At 36.0% G+C, this 21,956-nt stretch overlaps 2 protein-coding genes and 1 non-coding gene across 3 annotated transcripts; all 3 read right to left on the bottom strand.

Moving 5' to 3' along the window:
• Nucleotides 1–213: 213 nt before the first annotated feature.
• LOC148868794 (PRA1 family protein A1-like) lies at nt 214–8,291 on the bottom strand. Its single transcript, XM_088968748.1, has 8 exons — nt 7,878–8,291; nt 7,647–7,687; nt 7,473–7,551; nt 5,448–5,534; nt 5,284–5,372; nt 5,122–5,193; nt 4,902–5,035; nt 214–577 (listed from the first exon to the last, which is right to left on the bottom strand). The coding sequence occupies exons 1-7, from the start codon at nt 8,033–8,035 to the stop codon at nt 4,932–4,934; spliced, it is 630 nt and encodes a 209-aa protein (XP_088824874.1). The 5' UTR covers nt 8,036–8,291; the 3' UTR covers nt 214–577; nt 4,902–4,931.
• Nucleotides 8,292–13,249: 4,958 nt separating this feature from the next.
• TRNAV-CAC (transfer RNA valine (anticodon CAC)) lies at nt 13,250–13,323 on the bottom strand. The gene has a single exon. It is a non-coding gene; the product is annotated as a tRNA-Val (tRNA).
• Nucleotides 13,324–13,738: 415 nt separating this feature from the next.
• On the bottom strand, nt 13,739–20,026 carry LOC148868796 (transcription factor ILR3-like). Its single transcript, XM_088968749.1, has 7 exons — nt 19,922–20,026; nt 19,495–19,788; nt 19,250–19,395; nt 18,778–18,846; nt 14,929–15,006; nt 14,677–14,839; nt 13,739–14,299 (listed from the first exon to the last, which is right to left on the bottom strand). Exons 3-7 carry the CDS (start codon nt 19,354–19,356, stop codon nt 14,036–14,038), a joined length of 681 nt encoding a protein of 226 aa, XP_088824875.1. The 5' UTR covers nt 19,357–19,395; nt 19,495–19,788; nt 19,922–20,026; the 3' UTR covers nt 13,739–14,035.
• Nucleotides 20,027–21,956: the final 1,930 nt, after the last annotated feature.

A 21,956-nucleotide genomic window follows, 5' to 3' on the forward strand; every position in this document is an offset into this window, starting at 1 on the left:
TTGTAGTTAGGGTCAGGTTGGGTTGGGGATTTGTTACATTTTCAATGGGCTTTTAGCCTAACCTTATGTAGTTGAATTTCTTGCACCATGGTAAATAGTTAAACCTGGTTTTTTCTTGGCAAGTACACGTAACCTTAGGGGTGGCAATTTTTCCCATAAAACCAGGCCCCATTCCGCCCCATCGTCGATCTTAAATGGGGATAAGGAACACAGTTGCATCTATAAATCAAAATTTATTCCCACATAACAAAATATAGTCAACATATACCAAATCTAAGAACAGATAATTTCCTGGTGAACAAGAAAAAGTACCCTTGGCTGGCCAATATTTCTTACAATTTCAATTTATAAATTCTAAGGTGATTACCAATAAAATTGGGAGACATTCAAGTTCTACAGAAATAAGTTCTCCGAAAGATTTACAACCAGTGGCCTATACAGATATGTAGCTTCCACTTACAGGAGGGAATCTTCTACAGCAGCTTTTTGTAAGAACATCCGAAGCAGCAGCAGCTGTTAAGTGCCTAAGCCCAACTTCAGAATACCAACTCATAGTTCACAACCAATTGGAAGATTCCTAAGCAAGGGCAAATGCAATTGGTTAGACTACAACATATAGTAGCCGGATAGATGAGTAAAGAGTACCACTTCTATCTGAATGCCAGTTTTACATTCTCAACAGTTTCATCCAACACCCCAATTTGTGCAAAGCAACTTAACTCTCAAACTATGGGCCCGTTTGGGAGGGTAAGCTTAAGATTCAACTAAGCTAGTTCAGCAGCTTTGAAGCACTCCAGATAGGATGTTCAAAAAGGCTGAAGCAGACAGCCTTTAAAATGACTAACAGGCGGCCAATTTGGGCTCTAGATTTTCACCAAACAGAGCTTATAGGTTATCTGTGTGAGGCCCACCTCAGAAAGCCAGAATCCGCTGCCCTTCACCCCTTCCAAATGGGCACCTCGCCATTGTATGAAAGGATATCCAGTACTAGCAACATTATCTTGAATTTTATTTTTCTCTGCTATTTTTGCTTAGGTGAACTTGGAGGTAGGACTGGGTGAAGACGTAATGTGATAGTTTCCATATATATCTACGCCAACTATACCCTATTCTTTGTACCCATGTGACATGCAATGCAAAAAATATCTAGAACATAAATGCAATCTGTATCAGGGATATATCCATGTTCAGTCTTGCACCACAATAATTCCAATAACAGATGAATGGAAAATGGTAACAAGAAAATTAAAAAGACAAGGAATATTTGTATTGGTTCTTCTACTCATCAAAAAATAAATACATGCCGGTGTTTGTTACTAAGCAAAAATAAATTGATCAAGAAAAAGCCAAGCTTAAAATAAAAGGCAAAGGGTTTTGGACTGAATTAAAACTACCGAATGCAGAAGGCAAGAACACAGACTACAAAAAGCAATGATGTAAGGAAATAGTTTGTCCCAATAATGTGAATCAACTAGAGAAAATTGGTTCTGCCAAATTCAGATCTCTCCTGGCACAGATGTATAGAGCAGAAATATATCAAATAAAAAATGAATGAATGAAGAAATGAAAATTATACCTGTGAGATCATAAAAGGTAAAAGACTGAACATATAGTAACTGATAGGGACAAAATGAACATAGAGTACAATAAACAGAAACCAACATATAAACAGTGTTTTACAAGTGAGAGGCACAAGAAAGGAGCAAGGACTTTTAGTGCCCAAGGCACAAGGACAAGCCTGAATGAAGCAAGGTGCAAATTTAAAAATTAAAAAAAAAAAAAAACAATTAAAACAAGAGAATGAAAACTTGAATTTTGAAGGAAATTAGATGTTTTAAAAAGCTTCTTATAGTCAAACTACACAAGCATAATATATTAAAAAAAAAAAGTGAAAGTGAAAGCAAATAAGTGTGGATTGTACCTAAGTGCTTCAAGCACTCGATAATTAAAGCATGAAAAAATTCCAGTGCGTTCTTTTTATCTCCTAGTTGCGTTACTTCAAGTGGCTACTGTCATGTTAGACTTCTTGTATTCCTAATCCTAGGAGGTTAGGGCCTTTTACACTGATAGACCTTAAGGCAAGTCTAAACAAGCCTCTGTGGGGGGTTTGGAAGCAATGCCACCAACCCTTTTTTTCTTGATTAATAACTTGACCTTTACTGACTGTGATAAAAGAGTAACATGCACAAAGATCTTGATTGGCATTTTAATAGGCTAACACAAGTCACTTGTCCCCAAAGTTTCTTTCAGTACAACTAGGTCACCCCAAAAAAATGGTTGTGCCCCATTTTCCAAGGATGTCAGCCTTAGTGAAAGATGCAAAAAAATACACTAATATTTTTATAATTTTATCCAATTGACCACTTTTATAGAGATATTTTCAATGATTGCCTCTTTAGCCCAATCTATATATAAAGGGTTGGTTTTATGATTATTAACCGCAGTCCATTCTATTTTAAGGTCAAGGATAAAAAATCAGTTGTATTGGTGTTCCTTCTTAAGTGGAAAACTTTCTTAGATCCTATCCACAACCAAAGCTTCAGGTAGTTAAAAGGACTTTGTTTTTGTTTTTTCTTTGAAAGGTTAATACACCAATACTAATGCAGAAGAACAAGGTAATTTGGAAGTTAATAAACCATTACAAAAGCGTAACCATAGAAACAAACTTACAAAAGGCTCACACCTTGGCCAAAGCACAAGGTGCACCAGGCGCACACCTTCGCCAAAGCACAAGGTGCACCAGGCGCACACCCTATGAAAGGGGCTGGCACCTGGGTTGAAGTGAGATGTACTCCTGTCCACCTAGGCACACCATAAACACTGCACATAGCAGTTATGGTGGCAAGTCCATTTCAAGGCACAACTGATATAATGGATGGTCAAAGATAGCAAATCAACATAAAGACTTCAACAAGGTTTTTGTTAAGAAACTTAGCTGATTATCAATAATTCCTGGTCTATATGAACAGGAAAAACGGGTAATTATCAAAAAAAAAGAACGGGAAACACAAGTTTGCATGTCAATGCTTCAGGAAGGAATTATGCTTTGGCTACATGATGATGTATGCATGTGTTACACTTAAACTAGCACAATGAAAATCCATGAAGTCCATTGCAACATTTTCTCCAATCACAGGTTAATTTCACCAAGGAATAAAAACTTTATATGAACACCCAAACACTGCAAGGCTGGGTTTGGATTTGGAGTGCAGAATGACACAGAAGTGGAAAAGAAAGATGGAACCAAAAAAAAAGAGGTTCCAGGATTAGTTTTTCAATCAAACCCCCCTCCCCAAAAAAAAATGAGGCTAAAAATCTGCTGCTCTCCATATTACTTGGACTACTTTTGGGGGTCAAACCATTGGTTGCAGAAAGTATCAGATGAACTTTTGATTTACATCACTCGTTTTCCAATCCATCCCAACGCAAACGGTCTAAGTTTAATAGTTTCAATCTTATCACACAATTAGATTTTTTATTGGCATGACAAAAACACATCTTTTTTATGGATAAATACCTTAAAAACAAGAAGCTTTAAAACAAGTAGGAATAAAACAGAATATATGCCATGTATATATAATAGTACTAGGAGTGCAAATCAGGGTACATTTAGGATTGGAGACCATAGATAAGTTAATGTGGACCTTTTCTAGTACCTCGGTTTGATAACTCATAACAAGGAGGCATTGAGTATAGGTGTAAATTGGGCCATGCCATGCCGGCATGACACGATTTTGCAGGCCACCCATGCCTTAGCGAGCCACAGGCCTGGGTGGACCGTGCCTGCCTAGCTCAGAACCCCTAAAAGGTCAGGCCCAGCATGGCCCACTGTCATTCCATGTGCCAGCCCACGGGCCTCAAAACCCAAGCTCAGCACGGCCAATATCGTGCCAGGCCATACCAAGCCGTGCCAGCCCACAGGCGGCATGGCCCACTTTACAGCTCTAACATTGAGGAAGAGGATGCCCATAGAATTAGGGCAAGAAAGACAAAATGGAGGGGTTCATCTGAAGTCTCAAGTGATAGCGAATACTACATAGATTAAAAGGAAAATTCTATAAAACAGTTGTAAGGCCAGTTATGTTGTATGGAGCATAGTGTTGGGCAGTCAAGAAACAACATGTCCAAAAGGATGAGTATGGGAAAAATGTATATACCGAGATGAATGAGTGGAAAAACTATATAGCATAGGATCAGAAATGAAGCCATTCAATGAAAACTAGGAGTAGCTCCAATAAGTAATAAAATGAGAGAAAGTAGATTAAGGTAGTTTCGTCATGTGCATAGAAGACCACCTGCGAAACCCATAAGAAGCGATCTGTTATAAGTTTAAGCTAGAAGGGCTAGGGGCAGACCAAAACAGACATGGATCAAAGTAGTAAGAAATGATTTAAGCACTCATAATTTCACAATGGATATGACATTGAACAGAATGGAATGGCAAAACAGGACTCGTGTAGCATAGATGATAATGCTTGGATGATGATTATGATGATTACAAACAAAAAGTAATTATCAAAAATAAATTACAAACAAAAACTTTGTTTGATGTGCAGGCTTTACTACATAGAAGCTCCTGGAAATCAGCATCTAATTTCATTTTTTATTAAATATATAATTCTTAACTTAGCAAAAAAATCTATTTAACTGTCAACTTAGAAATTAAGCAGGACCATAGTACATCCCACTAGAAGATAATTATTGGGAATCCATCAGAAAATATATAACAAAAAAATACACCGTAGATTCACAACCAAGAAATCAAGATTGTTATTTCCCCTTGTCCAGGGAAGAAGGAGGAAACACCTAGAGGGGGGAAAATGAAAGAATACAATTCTACATGCAAATATCAAATTAATAATCAGAATAAAATGAGGAAGCTTCTCAAAAATATTACTTACGTCTATGAACTCCACAGGATGCACAACCAGTTACAGTTCACTATAATTGCGCCATACTGCACGGAATTCCTCACGGAATGTGTTAAGGCGTGCTTTCAGATTAGGTGTTCTAAAGCTTGCATGAAGGAGAGTGGCTGCAAGAGATGGCATAGTTAGATGGGGATAAAAAAATTAAAAAAGAAAGTTGAAAGAATTATAAAGAAAGCCAAGTATACCATACCAAGAAGGCCAATGACAAATGCCCATAGAACTGTGAGCATACCACAAGAAGTGATCCATAGGATGCAACTGGCTGGAAAAGAAAAAGGTTATCAATTAATCAACATTAAGGGACATTATTTCTATTCATGTAGACATAGGAGATAATCTATGTGTCAAATACCTGCTGAAAATACCAATACAAACATCCAACGTGGCCATCCACATATGTGAATTGTCCTTTTAGGTGATGGGCGTCCCCGAATAACAGGCCTGGAAAAAATTCAGCTGTTAGATGCAGCAATTCTGTTTGCTCCAAAGACACAAAAAGCATGCAGACCCACTTACGTTACAGGAGGTCTCATCTTTGCAGCTAAATGTGGAGAGAACTGTCTCACAGTTCTTGTTACCTTCTCATTAAAAGTAACTGCAAAGCTGTAAAACCAGTTGTCAACAACAATATATCGACAAAATAACCAAAATGATTTCTACACAGATGATAAATATTAAATAATCACACGGACCAAAGTTATGTAAATGCAAAGAAAGATCTAATGAACAAATGAATAAGCTAATATTTGCTATCTCTCATTATGTTTCTTGCGGTTGTCCCATTATTGAAGTTATGTTTTTCTTTCAACCCTACATAAATCATGCTTTCTTTTCTTTTTCCAAATTATCACTTAGGGGTTTAAAATTTAATTCTACAACTGGTATGTATTTTTATGTTAAAGTGTTTCCCCAATATGCTTCAACACCTAAAGTGTTTAAGAATCTCTTTTTTTTTTCTTTTTTTTTTTTTTTTGCATTTTGTTTTTCTTTCATGAAACCTTCCTCCAGAAACCTTTTTGTTATTATAAAAGAAATAAAAAGATGGTAACAAAAGAATGATTAGTTGGCACATTTTTCCACATATCATAACGAATAATGCAGTTAATGCATTCAATGATCCTGATTAACGGCTCTAATCATCAATGTAGTATAGATGTTAGCCATGTATAAGCATGTCTAAAGTATTGGACACAAGATTTACACCAAAACTTTAAGTCTACAGAAGACACAGAACCATATTGAAGTATTCATGTCATTTATCCAGAAAAAAAAATAAAAAAAAAATATTGAAGCATTCATGTAACAGAGGTTATTACTTTTTATTTTTGAAAAAACGTAACGTATTAGTATAATTTGTGATTTGTAAATCTGCAGGAAAAAGGAGTGAGGGGGGGAGCTCCTCTTTCCTTCTAAAATCATCAAGTACCATTTTGAACTATTACAAAATCATAATCCTAGCTTCTTCTTACTTCTAATTGGACTAGGCCTTTCACCACCTAAATCTAAATTTTCTTGCTCTCACTTGGTGATGGCCCCTCTTGACCTCACTATTGCATGGGATCAAGGCAGAAGAATATCTATCAAAGCAAAAATGCAGTAGTAACCTATGGGGGGTGCATCTTAGAGTATACAATTTCAACATGCACATGCACCCAATTAATCACACAGATTAAAATTATGATATAAATTGATATACTGAAAGAAAGCTTTTCTTTCAACAAATATTCAAATTTCAATAATATTACTTGTGAATTGCTATCATCGTCATCTAAGCCTTGTCCCAAGTCCCAACATATGTTACCCAGATACATCAGGGAAACAGCTGAATACGGTATCAGATACAAAAATTACACTAAAAATTGAAGTATCCTACATGATGTGGTGTCAGCTATGTAAATCCTGTTCCACCATTCTGTTCTCTTCAGTGGCATACCCATTGTTAAATTTTGAGAATGCCTTCAAGTCACCTTCTTTAGTGAGCTTAGTGGAAATGTAAAGAATTTCTAAAATTCTTTTTTTATTCAGTAGAATTTCTAAAATTCTTAAAATGCTTATGGAAAATTTTTCCCTTATAATGGCAAATGGGTGACTACCCAGTACGACGAAAGGCCATTGTGCAGATAAATTATATGCTCATGAAGCAAAAATACAAATTCAATCGGGATATTGAATACCTCCAACTGAGCATTGGAACATGTCACGATAGTCCACTTAATTAGAATTGATCTTTTCTTGTTTTAGTAGGAGAAGTTTGATTAAAATGACTGCGATAAACACACACTCAACTGCTCATTATACTCTGCTCTAGCTGAAACTAGAGCCAAAGAGAGAACACAGCAATGGTTATATCCCTTTTCAATGCTAGAAGATATATTGATATGGTTCTTAATGATTACTTTTGTTGGACAATTATCAAAAAAAAAAATAATGATTACTTTTGTTGGAAAGCAATTGGCTATTGCAAGAGACCAGAACAAAGATGGACTGATTCAATCATGGAGCAACGTGGTAAAACAAACATACAGAGAGCAAATACGATACCTGTCATTCAGGAAAGCAATGCTCAGTGCTGTTAAAAGAGCAGCAATAATAGCAAGTGGCCGCCTTAGAAATCCCATCCCTGCAGTAAAATAAAGTATAAACAGCAAATTAGAAAGATATCCAACACAGCAGTTAAAGGCATTCTAGCAATCATAAAAACCTTTCTGATCTTACCGATAATGAAGATTATCATGATGAAGTAATTGGTCCGATAACTGCAAATACACGTAAAGAATCAAATAGCAAGTTAGAAAGGCGATCGTCGAACGATAGACATAAAAAGCAAATGACCGGAAATAAAATGCCGACAAATTTTCAAATTACATGGAAAACGAAATTGACTAAGAACAATGGTTTTTGACCGGATAGCAAAACCAGTAAAGAAGGGAGGAAAAGGGGTCGTACTAGTAGAGATTGCATTTGAGGCGGCTGTTCCATTTAGCATACGATCTAGGGACGGTGAATTTCGAGAAGAACTCTGTGAGAGGGCGAGGAGGTGATGACCATTCCACTTCACGAAGCGCATCGATCAGATCTTCCGCAGTTACGTTTCCCCAATCCATCTATGTTTCAGTACAAAACCCTAGAATTGGTTCGCCCAACTCAAAAAAAAATCAACGCAACCCCTAAAAGATTGGCAGATAACCTCGATCACAGTTGCAGTGCTTTTTTCCCTATCAATTATTAACTGGGAAAGAAGATTCCGCGATCAAAATTCGCTTAGCCAAGGCCGCCCTCTTCCAACTTCAAATTTGAAGAACGTAGGAAAGAAAAGTTTTCTAAACGCGTTGGATGATTTCGCATGTTAGGGGACAGTTTTGATGTTTGCACTATGCAAACTGCAATTACTAAAATGCCACTAAACTATCAATGAATTTACTAAAATACCACTATATTGTATTTTTACAGAAATGCCCCTCCTTAAATTTGATTTGTTAAGCAAAATTTAGTTTATTGAAACGCATAAATTGTCTGATCACGGGTTCGAACCGGGAACCTCTAATAACCAACTACACCACCCGAACTTACCACTGTCATAGGGTACTGTTACTTGTAATATGAAAACTGTAATTACTAAAATACCACTAGACGATCAATAAAATTTCTAAAATACCACATCCTTTGCATTTTCACAAAATTGCCACTTCTTACACCACTAACCATACACATGGTAATTCTAGATGATGATAACAATAATAATAATGTATTTAAAATTTCTTATAAATATGTATTTTTTTATTTTTTATATGATTTTTGCTTTTTATTATTAATCAGATGCAAATTGCAAAATCCAAATCTGATTACGATATGTCACACTTACTTTGTGTTTAACGTGATAATTAATGAATAATATACATGTGCCTGAATGATTATTTTTGCAACATTTATGTATTTTTTCATTTTTATATTTTATATTTTTATTAATTTTTATTATTTATTTATGACATTAAATGTTAATACATTTTACCTAAAAGTTAAACTATTGATCTTAACCAAGTAGTAAAAAATAAAATAATTTCATTTTTTGTCAATTCTAAAGTATGTATTTCATTTTCATTATCAATAAAAAAGATATTGTTATTACACTTATTTTTTTAATTTGATTAATAAAAGTATCATAAATGTCTCTAATTTTTTTACATTTTTTGTAATTTTCTATATCTATTTCTATTTTAAAAATTTTATTACCTAATTGTGGCTTCATAGATTTATCAATTTGATTTAAATGATTTAATTGATTGGTCTTCACTTGGATAAAGAAATGTTTTTGTTTGTTAGCCAGTTTTAAGATATATGAGTTTACATTGTTAAAAATATTGGCATAGATTTAATTTGTACATTTATTGGTGAAATATAACATAATAGAAAATGATAGTTAATACCTTTGAGTATAAGACTTAATGAGACAGATTAGATAAGGTGGAAAGTAATAATTAAAGTTACATTTTCAAGCCTTATAATTATAAATTGATTAAATACATATATATGGTCGTTATAATAGCCATTAAAGCTATAATACATTTACACTTTTATATATAACTAATAAGTGTACACGTGTGTACGTGGTAAGTCTAGATGATGATAATGATAGTAATAATGTATCCAACTTTTTCTAAAAACTTTACATATTTTTTATTTTTTATTATTATTCGAATGCAATTTGTAAATCTAAATCTGATTACATAGACACCTCATTCAAATATGTGATAATCGGATCGAGTTGTGAAGCTTCAAATATCATTGATAGGCCTACTTGCTTGGTTATATTTTTTTATTGATATTTAATTTGTTTGGTGTAACTTTTTTTTTGTTAATTTATCAAAAAAAAATGTAAGATTTAAATAGAAAGAATTTAATGGGTGAAAAGTAAATATAAACTAAATTTAAAAATGAGTATTTTAGTCAAAATAAATTTCTACAATCTTATTCATATTTTTAATGGTAGTGTAAATATAGAATTATAGATGTGTTCAATTTTTTCTATAGTTTTTTTTTGTATTTTTGTATGTAAAAATAATTCTAATATGTCACACTTACTTTTTGTTTACCATGATAAATATATGATATTATACACGTGCTTAATTTTTTTTTTTGTAAAATTTATGTATTTTTTCATTTTTGTATTATTATATTTTATTGACTTTTATTATCTATTTATGACATGGAAGGTTAACATGTTTTGACCCAAATTTTGAACTATTAATCTTTGCCAAATAATAAAATTATTTCATTATTTGTCATTTTTAAATTATGTATTTCATTTTCATTACCAATAAAAACAATTATTGTTCTTATCAGAAAAAATATTGTTTATTAATCATAAATATATCTAATTTATTTTGCATTTTTGTAAGTTTCTATTTTAAAATTTTTATTACATAACCATGAGTCTATGACTTCATAGATTAATCAATTTGGTTTAGATGGTTGAATTGCTTAGCCACCACTTTGATTAAAAATGTTTTTGTTTTTTAGTCAATTTTAAAATATGAGTTTATATTGTTAAAAATATTGACGCAAATCTAATATATATAGGAATGGTTTCAGGCCAAAGCCTCCCCCAGTCAAACATGTGGTTCTCCTCTATTCAGACACATGTCATTCCAAAGATATAAAACAAAATGGACACGTGTCAAATTCTGATTAGTGGTAGTTCAAGAAAAGAACCCACTAACACGCAGAGTGGAGCCCGCCACCATGAAGAGTTGTTAGAAGTTGGAAGCTCCCATTTTCAACCATTTCCTAAAAAAAAGGAAATTGTGTTATTAATTACTCTTAACTACTAAACTAATTAATTAATTCCAGCTATTGATTACTAATAATAATTAATGTTAATTACTAATTAATTATTATTAATTACTTTTGATTAATTAATTTTAGCTATTAATTACTAATAATAATTAATTACTGAAAATATTTGTTTTAATAATTAATGTCATTACTTATTTGCTGATAATAATTAATCAGTGATAATATTGCTCATTATTAATTCAGAAAAATAATTTCTTATAATAATTACTGCTAATACTTAATTACTGATAATTTATTACTGACAATATTGCACATTATTAATTTGAAATGATAATTAATAAATATTTTCACAATGGTAATTAAGAGCAGAGCTCTATAGGCTCGAGCTTGGCTCGTTGCCACCCCTAATAATAATAATACTTTAATATTACTGATTTCAAAATCAATACACACATAATAAGAATATATTATTGGTTAATAATAACAATAATATACTTATTATTATTACTGATTTCATAATTATTATTATATTATTAATTTATTCATAATATTTATTATTATTAAAAAAATGTTAATAGAAATTTTTAATTATTTAAAATTATTTGTTGAAATTACCCATTTTAAATCAGATAGATAATTAACTATTAATTTTAATTTCTTAACATTATTATTTACTGAATAATTTTAATTACTCTTTGATTAATGACATAATTTTTGAATAATTGGTTTTTTATGTTCAATTTTTTTTTTTGCAAAAATCCAAATAAATTTTCTTTTGCAATGCTAACCATTTTATTTTTCTCTTATTCAGTTTTCCAAAAGAAAAAAATAAATTAATGATATTTACCTATTTTTATCAAATTATGTATTTATCAAGTTGTTGTCATTGTATAATTTTACGGGTTTGACATATAAGGGTCAATTTATGACCTATAGACTGTATGAGTGTCTTAAAAAATGACAATTTATAAACAATAACAAATAATGGTAATAAAAATCATTAATGTTTATTCATATATATATAATTATCAAATTATGTATTTATCAAGTTGTTGTCATTGTATAATTTTACGGGTTTGACATATAAGGGTCAATTTATGACCTATAGACTGTATGAGTGTCTTAAAAAATGACAATTTATAAACAATAACAAATAATGGTAATAAAAATCATTAATGTTTATTCAATATATATATATATTAATATATTAATATTATAATTAACTTCTTCGTACTTTGTACGTGGTCATTCACTAGTATAATTTAATAAGAGAAAATGGGAGTTAATAACTTAAGTGTAAGGCTTAACTAGTGAATGACCCCGTACTAAGTACGGGGAATAGTAATGTTAAATTTGCATTACGGAATCAATAATGCTAAATTTATATTTATTAACATTTTAAATAATTATTAAATTTTCAATAAATAGCTTTTCAATAATTATTAGAATATGGATTGAAAGTGGTTGTGGATAACCACTTTTGCATTTTCTGCATTTTTGTTAGGAATGAAAGATGATGATAGTGGGTTGTGGGTTTTAGCAACAACTTATCATAAAATGCCACGTGTCTACTTTCTAGAAAAAATGAGAAGGCCATGTGATGGTGGAGAGTTGTAGGCTAGTAGTGGGGTTCAACAATAATTTATCAGAAATTGCCACATGTCTAACTTTATAGAAAATGAGAAGGCCACTTGTGTGAATGGTGATAGTGGGCTATGGGCTTTAATAGCAATTTCTCAGAAAATGCCATGTGTTTAAATTTGAAAAAGCCACGTGTCTAAATGATAAGGGCTATAGCCTGAAAGCCTTATTTAATATATATATATATATATATATATATATATATATATATATATATATATATATATATATATATAATATAATATAAGAGGGGATTAAATGAGGTAGGAATTAATAATGTAAGTTACACAATTATAGGCATTTTATTAGCCATTAAAATTGTAATAAAATGACTTTTATACAATTTATCAAACAAAGAAGTAGAAGGTAATTTTAGTCCTAAAAATATTTCACATTGCATTCACACTTAGATGGTATAGATTTGTGTTATTACGGTTGTGTTTGGTTGCAGTGCAAATTTATTTGCACTAATACAAATGCATGGGAAAGCAAATGCAAAAAATGCAACTTTTTGTTTAATTTTGTTTTGAATTTACTTTATTCTACTAATGTCTTAATTTACTTAATTTATTTAATTTATCTGCAATCAAACAAAATAAGCTAAAATTTGAAACAAAAAATAGGTCAGAATTTACACTCAAATCATTTTCACTGTCATGATTTTGCATCAGTGCAAATTTATTTGCATTGCAACTAAACACAGCCCACCCAAAAAATAAACTAAAACAAATAAGTTGTCTGAGCCCGGTTTTAACTATGCAAGTTGTAATTTACTAAAATGCCACTAAACTATGAAGGAAATTACTAAAATGCAACTACCATTGTATTTTCACTGAAATGCCCCTTCTTACATTTGCTTTATTACCCCAAAAAGATGCATAAGTTGTCTGAGCCCGGGTTCGAACCGGGGACCTCTAGTGTGTGAAACTAGCGTGATAACCAACTACACCACCCAGACTTAATTGATAAAGACTTCTTGTTCTTTCCCTATATACATGGTGATACAACTAGGAATGGATGTAAAAATCATCTATATATATATATAAGGATTGTTATTAAGAGTTCATATCCTGTCCATATGAGAATTAGAAATTCCTGGAAAGAATAGCCATTTCCATTCAATTCAGTGGAATTCAAGCAGGCATCCAACTTCACTCTCCATTGGTACAGATCATCATTGCTTAAATGGTAAGGAATGATCAGAAAGACAAACATGCATCTTGATAGAGCACAACGGCAGAACAAAATTCACTTAACCGACCCCAAGTAGTTGAGATTTAAGGCTGAGTTGAGTTTAATTGAATCACAAATACAATCAGCTCCCATCCCAACCTCATTTTAGACTCTACAATTTCACCCTTGAAACTAAAAGCTTAGAAAATGGGTCCAGAATACCGCTTTAAAGATACTAAAAGCATGGAAACAAAGAGTGCTAAAATTTACAATGGGAATAAGATTAACAGTTACTTTTTTCTCTTTTTCCCTTTTTGTTTGAAAGATAAGATTAGCAGTTACTATTAGAAATATCATAGATAGATGGAACCAGCAGTGGTAAGACCAGGAATAGATCAGTGGCAATTCAGACTTTTTTCAGTTGCCATCATCAACACCCAAATACAAGTACAACACTAAGGAAAGGAGGACTAGACATAGTAAATAGCCTTAAAGGCCTAAGCAACAGGAGGCCTGAGAACATGATCTTGAGTGGTATCCCAAGATGCAGATGGCATCCATTGCCACATGGCCATTGGTGACAGGTAGCTTGGCTGATAGGGAATGTTCTTCCCATTGACAGAATAAGTGGTAGTAGCTGCAGGGAATGTATGATGTGGCAGAAAAGGACATGGAACACACAGGCCCTTTACCATCTGCTCCATCCTCTCTTTCTCTGCCTTCAACTTCACCTTCTCATCCCGCAACTCGACCTTCTCTGTCTGCCCAACATAAGCCCACAAGAAGAAACTAGTTCAGTACCATGTATAACATTTATTTCAAACATAAATCCCAGGAAGCATGCTACACCCTGTTGTGTAGCCCCAACAGAAAATGTGCTACTACCAGTCTAAAGCTTCAAATTCTGAACTAAAAATTGCCCAAGGACTAGGCTAGGTCTTGGCATTTGGAAAGGGCTTCTGAAAAGAAATTTGCAAATTAGAGCACAAGAGCAGATTTGGTTCTCAGACACAAAAGCCACCAAGTGGACTAAACAACAAAAATAAAGGAAAAGTATTGGCAGCAGCAATTGAGTTTAGCTAGTATGAGGGGCAAGTGCATAAAAGAAAACATCAGTAGGAATGCATCATATAACCACCTTGAGGTTTTGTATTGTAACTTTAAGTACATCATTTGTTTCTTTAAGCTTTTGTGCTTCAAGATGTAGCTGGTTCAAAAGACGAGTTGCATCATTCAGGATGACGACCTTGTCTGCCTTTGGCAGCCTCCCTGGCTCCAGAATGGAACACAACTCTAAGAACCTGAGAACAGAATATTGCATTTCATTTAGATTGTGGAGAACACAAATATTAGTTGACAATCATAAAAAGGGGAACACAGATTATCATGCCTATTATTGAGCCTGTCCCGTCGCATCTTTTCACGGCAAGCTTTGGTTCCTGGCCCAGCAGAAGACTCTATACGACCTCTGTCAAGAGGTGATATTTAGTCAGGGAAAGTTATGGAAGCTGAGCTTGACAAAAGTCCAATTCTAAAAATCCAGATATCCATAAAATCATAAAATTAAAAACCAAGCTAATGTTTGTCGGTTAATAAAGGCTAAGGAGATAATCCGAGCTAAGAGCTAAAAACTTAGAGTGGCCCAAATTATGTAAATAAGAATAATTATCCAAAAGCAGTCCTGCATAAATACATTGTAGTAAACTGATACAAGCAATTCATATTGCGTCAGGATATTAGAATATTAGATCCATGTCACGATCCCCCATTTACTTTATAAAAACCCACAAAACTGGAAAATAAAATTAATAAACAAATTGATTAGGATTCCAAATAATGCTTTCTCAGTAAACACTAAACAGTAACATAAAAGTGCAGAAACTAGTTTCCAACATTAATATAAACATTGTAAGTTTGACACCAAGATCTGGCTCCAATTTATGAATGACTTGAAGCCACAAATCAATCAAAACAAAGACAAGTCAACCAATATCTGCAATAAAGATTCCCAAAACTCCCTCCTCCCAATGCATACACATACGCATGTATGCGTGTGCATGCGCATGCACAGATCAAAGAGAATAAAAAGAACTTCATATAATAGCATAATTAAACATATAAAATAAAAGATATGCATCTATAATTGCATAACTAGTCTTCATACAAGGACACCAAGTAGAATTATCCCACAATTGCCACATAGACATTTATTTTACTTAACAAGGGTCAGCATATCCAGCCAATCCAAAGTTTAACAGATCTAACAGTGAGTTATCTGCTTGCTCAGTTACAAGTCATTTGTTAATGCAATGGAATGGACAATATTTACCTTGAATAATCCTTGCCATTACATACCTACAAGACTATTTTGGTTAAGGATGTTATAACATATAAAGGATGTCATAGAAAACTCCATCTACGAAGCTGAAACATGTAAGCAACCGCCTGTCATTGATGAAGATTCTACAGTTCTACTGGAATCCCGGGAACATCTATATATGTAGATGGATAGGGAGGAGGAAGGAGGATGGAGAGAGGGAGGGAAAGAGAGAGAAAGTACCAATTGCCTGTCTACCAACTTATTTAGATTATTCTCCACCACACCAAAATGATATATTGCAACATTTTTCAGGAAAAATGATTCATAAGATAACCACATGACAAATAAAATAAGACTATTGGAAAATATGTTCGTATTTTTTGCACTAGTTCAACATATAGTATTCCAACACTGTTTGTATATATGCTAACCTGCATTTCTTACACTTCTTAATTTTTGCTACTGTATTTCCTACACTTTAGTGGCATCGAGTAGCATGATGAAGTCCATCAGTAGTCAAATAGAATTTGATCTTCCAATCAGAGGACTCATTAGACCCTTTGCCATGAAATAAATTCCAATTTTAACACATCAAAACCTACCAAGAGCGACATAGAGTTGATGTAACCGTTTTCGGCCACGTACCAATGTTTTGTGATGTAAAATTTTTTGGCAAAGTACCTCGTTATTCGACCCGGTGGTGGTGTACCTTAGTGACGAGCTACTTGGTGGCGAACTGCCTGGTGGTGAACTCCCTGGTGGCGAACTGCCTGGGGGCGAACTGCCTTGGTGGCGAACTGCCTGGGGGCGAACTGCCTTGGTGGCGAACTGCCTGGGGGTGAACTGCCTTGGTGGCGAACTGCCTGGGGGCGAACTGCCTGGTGGTGAACTCCCTGGTGGCGAACTGCCTGGGGCGAACTGCCTTGGTGGCGAACTGCCTGGGGGCGAACTGCCGTGGTGGCGAACTGCCTGGGGGCGAACTGCCTGGTGGCGAACTCCCTAGGGGCGAACTGCCTGGGGGCGAACTGCCTTGGTGGCGCACTGCCTGGGGGCAAACTGCCTGGGGGCGAACTGCTTGGTGGTGAACTCCTTGGTGGCGAACTGACTTGGGGCGAAGTGCCTTGGAGGCTAACTCCCTAGTGGCGAACTGCCTTGGTGGCGAACTGCCTGGGGGCGAACTCCCTACTAGGTGGTCGATGCCTTAGAGAATGTTGGAGCTCCCTGGTGCGGTGCCATCCGACTTCCCTCAGCATGAGGCAGTCTTCTTTCCTTTGTAGGCTGCGGGAGATGAGGGACCTGCGAGAACTTCATCTTTTCCTCCTCTTTGTATGTGGCGGGAGCTGAGAGACCTGCGAGAACTCCATCTTTTCCTCCTCTTTGTAGGTGGCGGGAGCTAAGAGACCTCCGAGAACTCCATCTTTTCCTCCTCCTTGTAGGTGGCGGGAGTTGAGGGACCTCTGAGAACTCTATCTCTTCCTCTTCCTTGTAGGTGGGGGGGAGCTGAGAGACTTCCGAGAACTACATATTTTCCTCCTCTTCGTAGGCGGCGGGAGCTGAAGGACCTGCGAGAACTGAATCAGAGGTCCCGGGGGTACTTTTCCGGTGGGGGCTCTCCAATGCTTAAGTTAGCACTCTTATTGTAGAGAGCTTTGAAGATAATATGAGAGAGCTAGAGAGCAGGGTTACTTCCCTTTTTTTTTCCATCCCCTTCCCCTTTGGGGGGTGAGGTCTTTATATACCGGAGTCTTCGCGGGTTAGGTGGGTGAAAAGCCTCCAAACGGTAAGACTCGTCGCATCCGGTCAGAACCGGGGTACGGTGGTGAACTCCTCGAGGTTGTCAGGCTGGCGCTTGTGTCAAGCGGCCAGGTCGGCGCCTGGGCCGGGTTGTCAGAGGGGTGCCTACGTCAATCGGCGGGTCAATGTTTAGGCCAGGTCGTCAGGTCGGCGCCTGTGTCAGTCGGCGGGACAGTGCCTAGATCAGGTCGTCAAGCTGGTGCCTGTGTCAGTCGGCGGGTCAGTGTTTAGGCCAGGTCGTCAGGTCGGCGCCTGTGTAAGTCGGCGGGACAGTGCCTAGATCAGGTCGTCAAGCTGGCGCCTGTGTCAGTCGACGGGTCAGTGTCTAGATCAGGTCATCAAGCTGGCGCCTTGGCCGGATCATGCGCTAGGCTGGTCCAGGTCGGCCATGTCGCGCAGGCCGTGCACAGTTCGTGCAGGCCGTGCACAGTTCGCGCAGGCCGCGCTCAGTTCGCGCAGGTCGTGCGCGCCGCGCAGGCGCAGGTCGCACCAGGCCAGCCAGACAGGTGCCCGGGTGGGTCACCAACTTCATAAGTTTGTTGGCTGGGTGTTTTCCTAGTTGTCACGAGGTGCCACGTGTCACAATTTTACTGGAGGGCCAAATCTGCCCTCATCAAGAGTCTTGTATCATGTATGATTTGTTATTGTACGCAGTTCCCACACTTGATACTAATGAGTTTGTTTTGCAAAAGTGATGATTTGAGTGGGCATTAGCAATTCTATTTCAGAACCAAAACGTGTACAAGCTACAACTTCAGAGTGAAAGTAACTTATTTTCATTTCTTTAGCATCTAAACACACATCCTTTGAGTCCTAAGTAGCATCTAGATAATAGAGATATCTCAACCAAATAATCAAGATAATAGAGATATCTCAACCAAATAATCAAGATAATAGAGATATCTCAACCAAATAATATTTATAATTAATCAACTAAGAAAGAAATAATAGAGGCTAGCATCCTTTCGACTTGTCAGCCCTCATATTATTATTTACAAATGAGAAAAAAATAGGAGTTCACTAGAAAGATAACAGTAGGAGAAATTAATAATACCAGAAGGAAAATAAAAAATATTTATTTAACAAGTAAAGAACTACAAGAATCAATGAAATATTGACATGTACCGCTTCTTCAAGCATGACTTTTCAGCACAATTCTCATCCTTCAGCAGAACTTCAAGTCCAAGGCCCACACTGCAGAACAATTTTTTTAACTCAGAAGGCATTTGTAACAGTTCAGCAGTCCATAAATAAGTACTTCCAAGCATAATAGGTAAACGTATCTAAATTCTATAACCAGAGCAGAAGGGGAGGGGCAGAAAATGAATACTCTACAAAGATAAAGGCTTGAAGCAAGCAATTTGAATTAGTAGAAAAACGGAAAAAGAAAAATTAAAACACCGAACAATCAGTAAAAGGAAGAAGCTCCTTTTTACCACCATAGACCTGGTCCTCCCAAACCCAGACTAAACCATTATCCGTATCAATCTTGATCAGAAATTAAAGAGACTAAAATAATAGAAATATTACAAAACCCAACTATAATAATAATAATAATAATAAAGATAAAAAATCACAAAGAAAATAAACGAGTTACCCTGAGACTGCTTGATCGCTAATAACCTGAGGAGGCCAAAGATATTCAGCGGCTTGAACATCATCCATATATTCTACAAACCAACTACAATTCTGATCGGAATCCATCTTCACAGATCACTCAAGCAAGCTAAATTTCAACTGTAACTGAAAAAAGAAATAGCAGAGATATTTACCCATATATGCAAAGTAAACAGAGAGCAAAACAAGGAATTCAATCGAAGAAGCAAGACTTGGTTGAGCTACCTTTGAATAATAGCCATGGTTACAGAGAAGGGGGAGACCAGATTTTCCAAGAGAGAAAGACATCTTGAACAAGGAAAAGGAATGATAAAACCCGAAGCCGCGAAAGAGATCACGCCATATATTCATATCCGAACAGCAACTCGAATGGACACCAGTTTTTCACTGAGAATTATTGCTGGTTCCCACGAGCTGACCGAAGCAGACTCCCTCCCTCTCTCTCTTCGAAGAATTTCACTTTGAGGCATGATGCAATGAAGAAGCTCTCATCATAACAGAAATGAGGTACAATCTAAACTGCCACGTATTAAGGTAGAAAAGATCAGGACGCACCATTTTATGGGCCCACGCTAAATAATATTTAGAATTTTAACTAAATAGAAACTCTCAGACCAGATGGCTGAAATTTATTTTTAGACAGAAATGATACCTATTTGATGTTGAGTCGAGATTCTCTTGCATGAGGCAAGTTGCAACGGGCAACCGAAAGGAAGACTGTTGCAGTGGCGCCTGAGTACATTGCAATGAAATACAGCCTAATGTACAGGGTTTTCTCTAACATCAATTAGACTATAAGGTCTGTGACAAAGATTCTCTTATATTTTGTTTTTAGACCCCTTGACCGTTAAATCAGATAACGAAATACGTTAAATTATCAAAATATTTTATTAAACTTTTTTCTTTTTTTTTTTTGCCTTTTTTCTCTTAAAACCTATTTAATCTATTATTTTTCCTTTATTCTCCTGTTTTCCCTCCTTCACCGTCCTCTTTCATTCTCTCTCTCCCAGCTCTCCGAAATGAAAGGACGGAGGAATCTCCACCGCTGCTACAATGGGCATAGGGAGAGAGAGAGCTGTCGCCCATGTGCTGAAGTCGGTGGAAGGAGACGCTGGATTTCTTTTCCAACGTCGCCCATACGTCGCTTCCCACTCTCCGCCAAACTATTAATGGGTGGAATGGAAACACGACTGGATTTCTTTTTCAACGTCGCCCAAACATCAGCTGCGCGGGTTTGGACGGCTCCCCTTTGCCGATGGCGATGGATGAAGTTGAGCGGAGAGAAACATCAACTGGATTTCTTTTTCAATGTCCAATGTCGCCCCACACCGTTGGCCTTAGTGGCAGTGGCGCCGCTTCTATTGTGTCGAAGGGTCCATGGACTGGTTCACCTCCCTACTCTCCAACTTCGGAGACGACGCATACGGTGGTGTGGCAGAGGAAAATGAATTGCTTGCCTTGTGGCAGTGGCGCCGCTTCTGCCAAGATATGGAAATCGTCGCACCGAGAGGATAAATATCGCCGTAGGTAACTTTCCATGTAAAGAATCTGTAAGGGTCTTCGGCATTGACGCAAGAAAGAAGAAAAAGGAAGAGCGGGAGAGAACAGAGAAGCCTGTTGTCCCCCACTACGTCCTCCTGTTCTCTCTACCAGACCTTCGCCTCTATAATAAATGGCTAAATGGGGTTGAAATAAATGGGGAGATCTATACAAAAGAGAGTCTCTAGTTGCTACGGCACCATTAAAAGGGTTACCGATGAGAAGGGCGGGAGAAGAAAACAACAAACAAAGAAAAATAAAATATGGGAGTCCCCCCTTCTCTCTGTGTCTATCCTTAGTGTGCCTCTGTTTTGTTCAGAGGTAATGCATGAAGAAGTCGGTAAGCCTGAAGTATTCGATCTCTGATCCACAAGGGCCTTTTGTACTCGGAAGAGAGAGAGTGTGAGCTGTCAGTGTTGTAAAGAAGAGGATAACTCTCCGGCCTCCGCTCCACTTTCAAGGCTTCGAACGGAGTGAGCGACGAGTTCAACAGTTTTTTCTTGGGTATTACAGTTTTTTTTGGCTATTAAGCATTGCAGTTTTTCATCATCGTCGGCGACGATTATAGAGACGAGATTGAAGACGGAGAAGAGAAGAAAGGGAAGATGGAGAGAGAAATTGAATTAAATGGGTTCAATCCCGACGGTGTTAAGGAAAAGGGCAAGAAGAGAGATCGGAGGAGAAAAATGTGAAGGAACGACGAGTAGTATAGGGATTAAAAAATATTGTAACGACTTTTTTTAGAGAAGATAAAAGAATAACGGAAGGGTTCTTTGTTTCACGGTCATAGTACGAGAGGTATTTGTCGCAAAACAAAGTACAGAGGGTTTTTGTCACAGACCACATAGTATAGGTGGGTCTTTGTAATCTATTCGGATTTTCGTTTTCCGGGCATCAACTCCAAATGGTTATCGGGAAAAGTTGTTTGGATAATTTTTAAATCCAATGTTTATATACTTCATCACTTGGTGTAAAAAGAATATAGGTCATCACTTATTCAGATAATGCGTGAGACACAATTTTGTTTTCTGTAAAATTCATAATTAGGGATGGTAATTTTTTCTATTTTTGACAGGAATCCGATTTTCCTGATCTAATGGGGCTTGGAATGGAATTATTTTGACAAAGCAGGGATAGGGATGAAAATC

The sequence above is a fragment of the Nelumbo lutea genome, chromosome 2 (assembly GCF_056320005.1).
Source record: "Nelumbo lutea isolate HS-2025 chromosome 2, American lotus-T2T, whole genome shotgun sequence".
NCBI classification, from domain to species: Eukaryota; Viridiplantae; Streptophyta; class Magnoliopsida; order Proteales; family Nelumbonaceae; genus Nelumbo; species Nelumbo lutea.

Bases quoted from the DNA above. Each gene is read 5' to 3' on its own strand.
- LOC148868796 (XM_088968749.1), bottom strand. From the start codon at position 19,356: ATGGATTCCGATCAGAATTGTAGTTGGTTTGTAGAATATATGGATGAT. The intron at 15,007-18,777 runs GTACATGTCAAT...ACCTCTTGACAG, and splicing joins AAGTCATGCTTGAAGAAGCG to AGGTCGTATAGAGTCTTCTG. The intron at 14,840-14,928 runs GCATGATAATCT...TTCTGTTCTCAG, and splicing joins CGGGACAGGCTCAATAATAG to GTTCTTAGAGTTGTGTTCCA.
- LOC148868794 (XM_088968748.1), bottom strand. From the start codon at position 8,035: ATGGATTGGGGAAACGTAACTGCGGAAGATCTGATCGATGCGCTTCGT. The intron at 7,688-7,877 runs GTACGACCCCTT...GTGTATTTGCAG, and splicing joins CTCAAATGCAATCTCTACTA to TTATCGGACCAATTACTTCA. The intron at 5,373-5,447 runs GTAAGTGGGTCT...AATTTTTTCCAG, and splicing joins AAGATGAGACCTCCTGTAAC to GCCTGTTATTCGGGGACGCC.